General features: G+C 35.1%; 1 protein-coding gene across 2 annotated transcripts in view; it reads right to left on the bottom strand.

Annotated features, from left to right (window-relative positions):
- Positions 1–2,684: 2,684 nt before the first annotated feature.
- The window catches only part of LOC106469936, a 27,776-nt gene continuing 24,145 nt past the window's right edge, over positions 2,685–6,315 (bottom strand). For both annotated transcript variants that reach the window (XM_013930457.2, XM_022398509.1), the window contains one exon: positions 2,685–5,999. In XM_013930457.2, the coding sequence (XP_013785911.1) occupies positions 5,679–5,999 (321 nt within the window). In that variant the 3' untranslated portion in view covers positions 2,685–5,678. The remainder of the gene's footprint in view (positions 6,000–6,315) is intronic.

Genomic DNA, 6,315 nt, shown 5'->3' with positions numbered 1-6,315 from the left:
TCAAGAACTTATTCGTTTAGAGATTTAGTTATACTTTGCAGTAAATATCAGATAGAATCTCCAATTATTAATCAGACATATCTCACTGTTTTAAGATTAGCTCAGATGCACCTGGATCTACTACACATGCTTCAATAATTAGACGACCTCTGACTTCAGAGGAAATGAATCTTTATTTTCCAATGTTTCAGTCATACACTTACATCGAGGGTGTAGTAAAGAATGATACTGTGTATCTTCTATCCTCTTAATTAAAATATATTTTTTTATTATTGGGTTTTCCACAGTTCTTTGTTTGAATGCCATGATTTGTGTAAGCAATGTTTTAAGTTTCCTTGTTTCGAAAACATGCAAGATGTGGGTTCACTAATTGACAGTTACCCAGCTTTCTTGCAGGGAATATAGCACTTGATCTCCAGAAACAGAGAGTTATTTTTCCTCTTGGTGAATTGGATATGGGTCTTGAACGTGAGGTGCAACCATGAGTTTGTGTGTTTTGTTTTATGTATTAAGCCAGGTTTACTTCTGTAAGGGAGGGGTAGATATAGCTTTTAAGCTTAACATATTTTCTTTTAAACTTGCTTTTCTCTTAGAATGGAGAATCTTGGAGCTTAACCTGGATTTTGCTTTCACTTTGTTTAGTCTTCACTATGAGATTTTCACATTATAGGTCTTAATTTAACTTACACGGGTTGAGGCACTGATAAGGGTTTTTAACTCACCTCACTTTTATCAGTTTAACACACACCGTGAAACACTTGCCCTTGTTTTGTGATTTGTATTTGGTTATTGTATTGCTGTTGTTTTTGTGAATAAAGATTATTCAATATCAAATCGAGCTCGGACATCATACGAGGACTTATCACATTTACCAACTATGCACGCATATCCTCACAGAATCTAGAATGAAGTAGGAGCAAAGAGAAATATGCCTGCAATTGGTTTCAAGCTAAATGATTTAATCCAGCATTTATAGGTATGCTACTAGCTAACCACGTCGGGAAAACTTAAGGATACCATATAACTTTTCTGATTTACTACTCAGTGTGTTACTTCTAGCGTTTAAGACAAAACAAGACTTTGCTGAAGCTCAGCAGTTGGTAGATATTTGTCTGGAATATTTGGTGGGTTCTTCAGTTGAGATGGAGCAAAAGGAAGTGCCTAAAGACACTTTGAACTAGTAGAAGAGGTTGAAATATGTTTTTACTCATTGTAATCTGCACCTAGTACATTTGATTATTACTCCCAGAACTTCTAGACTGCTTGAATTGGGAAATAGAAAGCCCTAGAAGATTGTAATAAAAACCCAGCAAACTTCAGTATGATAAAATAATTTTTTTTCTATTTGTTGTCAATGTACAGGGGAAGACAGAGGTCAAATATCCACTGTGCTAAGCAAGCTATTTTCCGGAGTATGACGGAATTGTGAAAAGTTTGTTGGATTGTAGAGGGTGGCAATGTTTTCAAAGGATTGTGTATTGGCGAATGCGACAATTGTTTTTCTCTGTGGTTAAGAATACGTTCTTTTTTTTATGGAATAAAAATGTTTTTGAGAAAATGTATAACACTTCATTAAGTTATTGTACTTATGAAATTAAAGAAAAAAAACACTTCTTTTGGCTAATGCACACCAGTAAGAGCATTGTGAAGTAGAGGTTTTCATTTGCTGTTTCTTCCCAGTTTATGTAACAAAATGCTATGAATTTGCAGTTGACTGATCAGTAATCCTTGTAACATTACGTGAAAAGAAACGTATGTCATATTAGTTTCATTGTGTGTATGTTAACGCCCTTTTTTCATTAAGTTACATATTTAAGCCTGTTGCATTGAAACTACTGTAAACAGATTTCACAATGAGAGCATTCTTATTCAGTAAGTTTCCCCGGGATGTCTGCGGACTTACAACGCTAGAAACCGGGTTTTGATACCCGTGGTGGTCAGAGCACAAATAGCCCATTGTGTAGCTTTGTGTTTAACTTCAAACAAACAAAGAAGCAAATTCAATAAGTTATGCTCCCTAGTGGCTCAGCGGTGTGTCTGTGAGCTTATAACGCTAAAAATCGGGTTTCAATACCCCTGGTGGGCACAACACAGAGAGCTCATTATGAAGCTTTGTGTTTAATTAATAACAAACAATGAGTTAAGTATTTCAGCCTATTCTGTTCTACTTAAGCTATTCTAATCAGTTTACACATTGAATGAAAACGTCCTTATGTAGTAAGTTGCATATTTCAGTCTACTCGATACTAATGAGATTAGGTAATGAAAACATCTTTATTCACAAAGTTACATATTTCAGCCGTATTCTATCGAATCCTTCCTAATTGGATTATATAATGAAAACATCGCAGAGAGATGAATTTGTTTTAGCTAATCTTTATATTATTTTCAATTTGAATTATTTTGATTTAACTGTTTGTTACAGTCTAGTTTCATATAACTGCACGTGAATAATATGATTCAGAAGAACCGATTATTACCAAATTCATGTTTCCTCTCTGTTATGTCATGACAAAAAAAGACACAGAAATATGTTGAGAGAGTGTGAATAATTGGTAGTTAAGGGATGGCATAATTACCCGAATATACCTTTCAAACGGTTTTATTTTACTGTATGTTTTTGGAATAGCAGTTAAAACATTACTTCTAAATTATTATTAGACCTTAAAATCTTGAGTCAATCGTACAGAAATTTTTATGTTTTAATAGAAATTTTGAACGAGATTCAATCTGTTACAAAAATTTCTTATATAATACTTTGCATAACTTTAGGGATGGATCCCATGCTCCAAAAACAAAAAAGAAACTCGCCAAAGGTGTTTTGCTGTAGATGAATAGCGTCATCCCAAAGCAAGGCTAATTTTGCACTGGATTTTTCCATTGATGATTTTGACTTGGACTGTAAGAATAGTTTCAACATGTTTATGACATCTAGGATATTTTGTACACTTACTAGAAAACAACAACAAGAAACAAATGTTCTCTGCTATCACTCATGACTTCCGTTGGTTGAGGTATCTAGGTCTTTCATTCACTGAACGATCGAAGACAATTTAATGAAAGTGTTGACAATGAGAAGAATAATGTATCTTATTCTAGCTATTTTCTGCGTCACAGTTTTCTTGCCTTCTTTTGCTTGGATTCTAATTTCATTTGTTAACGATCCCTTTTTCTGATCGCTTTAACTTATACAGGAATCCCGACGTGATTACATCCACAGCTTTTTCATTTCATGCAAACATCACACCTTCTAACCTTTCACTTATAGACGAGGTTAAATCGGACAATCTTCCAGTTTATATGGGCTAGGTCTTCTGCAAATAAATAATTTAAAAAACGTAATAGATTTCCTAGAGAGGTGATTCGTGCCATCAAGTAAATATTTGCACGAGAATCACCGATGATGCCCCAAAGGCCCCAGGACTTTCACCAAAATTTGTACACCATCAAGGAGGGGCATTTATTTTTCAATGAAGATATCACAGCAAGAGATGAACTGATGAGCACACAAGTTGTGTTGTTAACAAGCTCTAATAGTACATTATTGTTGAAAAGCAGTTTTATTATTTTTTTATCATGTGTCAGATAATTATTCGATTAAGATAACCACTAGTTTCTTCATAATTGACCCTCAGTTTTACTGTTAATAGAAAAAATCAGTACAAAAATGTATGAAGTAATGAAGATTGTGGCAATTTTAATTATTTACATAAATTACAAAATAACCATGAAACGTCATTTCTAGTTTCAGTGGTTTATTTACTTTCATTATACAAATTATATATTTTACTCCAACAAAACTGCGTGCATTATATTTGCTATAAACATATCACATGGACATAGCAATAAAACTTACTAGATATGCTGCAGCATCTTATCATTTCCATAGTGATATTGTGCACACGTAGCATAGTTTCTGTCTTCTGTTCACGCTTTCATATCTTGCAAGTTTAGTCTTTTATATTCTATACATTACTGGAAAGCGTCATACAAATATTTAATCTCTATTCACTATTCATACAGTAGGAGTTTGTTAAGGAATATATGATAACTTATTGTTAGTGGTGATTCCAGTTGTTTTAACACTCCCCAATTTGTTCTGTGTTTATCACAAACTCATCATCAAAATTATGGTATGATTAAGTATGCATTTCCTAACACGTGATTTTCAGCAACGGTTGCAACGTGGCAAAAGAATTTAAGCTGGTTTTGGGTAATAGGTACTAGTAACCATCTGGTGTTGATATACCTGCACTCTATGGATATACATACACTCACACACGTGTGTGTGTGTTTGGGCTTACGAATATCAAATAATGATAGTCAGGGGCGACTGAAAGGGGGAAGGGTTTGCTAGGACTGAAGCCATGCCTAAATGTGTACCCAAAAGATGTAGAGTGCAGCCCCCCCCTTAAGTTTTGTCTAACTCCCCTCAGCCCTCTCACCGGGAAAAGGCTGGAGCCGCCCCTGCCGATAAAATACTATTTTTTCAGTGAAAACTCAGAATGGACAAATCACAGCAGGATGTTTTAGCTTATACGACATGAATATTCGTTTTTCTTTACGTAGTTTGACCGGGATCAAATCACGGTTGAGTAAATATTCCTCGCAAGCATGAAAAATGGTATGAAATGGCCCTAACAAATCCAAACGTAGTAAGACTACAACAACAAAGAAGTTGCAAAGCTTATTATTAACAGACAATAGTTAATATTCAATGGAAGTTTTCATGAAAAACTATTTTATTTAAAAAATAAAACAGACAAACGTTTTTATGAGATATTGTATACATATGTGAAATTTATTCTACATATTGTAACTTCCCGTTTCGGTTAAGTACTAAATTGTTGGGCTATCAAACAATTCAATGATCTTTTACATTAAATATAAATACGTTTTTTAAGAAATAATTAGAAGGGACAAAAATAACAATGAGGTAAAAATGGCGCACGATGTTGATATTTTTAACTAGCGGGGTCTTGAGCTCGGCCCACATTTAACAGGGCCACTGTAATACAAATTTAATGCTCGAACTACTATTCCCCCCTTTTTTTCTAGTTTAAAGATCATTGCCACTACAATACAAATTTAATTTTTTAACCAAGTTACGAACGGTAATTAGTTGGCCTAATTATTTTCGTGCTCTAATGTAAATCAACGCTAAATTTGGGCTATGCTTCCGATGAATTCCCGTAAAAGTGTTTTCGAGAAATACTCGGTTTCCTTAAGGGGTTGGGTGAAAAGTTTGACCACAGGGCAGAGAATATTTGTTTCGTACAACTTAGAAGTTGGTGAGTCCAGTGGTTAATTGGGAGTTATGTAATCAGGGGCGCCATCTAGGTAGGACAGAGTGATACAGTTGCCTTCAAAAGTTTCTTCGGGATAAGTAGGAACAAACAATGAGCATAATGTCATTATGCTGGTTTAAATGCTGTAAAAACTTTGGATAAAAACGTATTAAAATATGCACCAAGTAATCTCGTTTCCTGTGTTCGGTTGAAAACATTGTAGTTACAAAATTTTAAAATTCCTTAAAAACACCTTGGCAATGAAGAAGGCATGACTTAAAACCTTAGACAAAGGTGACGATTCGTTTGACGTTTACACTTCTTAAAGCCTGAAGAATACAAAAGCTGTAAAAACTACACAAAAGTCTGCATGCATCACAGCTGCTTTCTTCAAGACACGTAATGAGATGAGTAAAAATCCAAGGTCTTAAACTCTTGATCAGACAGTGGAGCCCAGCGACAGTTTAACATTTGGGAAATTTCATTCGCCGTCGTTTCGTAGGACTGGGCGGCGTGTCGCAGCCATAGATAAAAATCTGTTGACCACTCGGGATTTTTGGGCCAGTCACAGCGTTTGATAATGGCGTTTCGCCGGACAAGCATCCTCCGTAGACTACGGCCATAAAAGGCGATTAGAAGTAAGGTAGAAGTGGAAATTCTTTCTCTGATAATCAATGTATGTAATCGTGGACAGGAGCGGCTCATCAGAACCTAATAAAAAGGAGAGATTTGAAATAAGTTAAGCGGTCATTATAATAATGATAGAGGCCAGTTACAGTAAAAACCTAAGATGTTACCAACATACCAAAACTTCCGGCTGATGTAGAACGAAATTGGAAAGATTAAAATAGAAACGAAGACATTATAAATTTTCGTTATAATAGATGTATTATACGTTACTGAAAAACTGAGTTTGTTTGTTTTTTTGTCAGAAGTATAAAGATCCTATTGTGATTATGCCCACTGCCACCACAGGGATCGTAAGGCGCTCGACTTGCAATCTGAGGGTCGCGGGTTCGAATCCCCG

Source organism: Limulus polyphemus, unplaced genomic scaffold (assembly GCF_000517525.1).
Source record: "Limulus polyphemus unplaced genomic scaffold, Limulus_polyphemus-2.1.2 Scaffold3731, whole genome shotgun sequence".
NCBI classification, from domain to species: Eukaryota; Metazoa; Arthropoda; class Merostomata; order Xiphosura; family Limulidae; genus Limulus; species Limulus polyphemus.
Note: the sequence above shows the minus strand (reverse complement) of the source record. Positions and strands in the feature narration are given on the sequence as shown.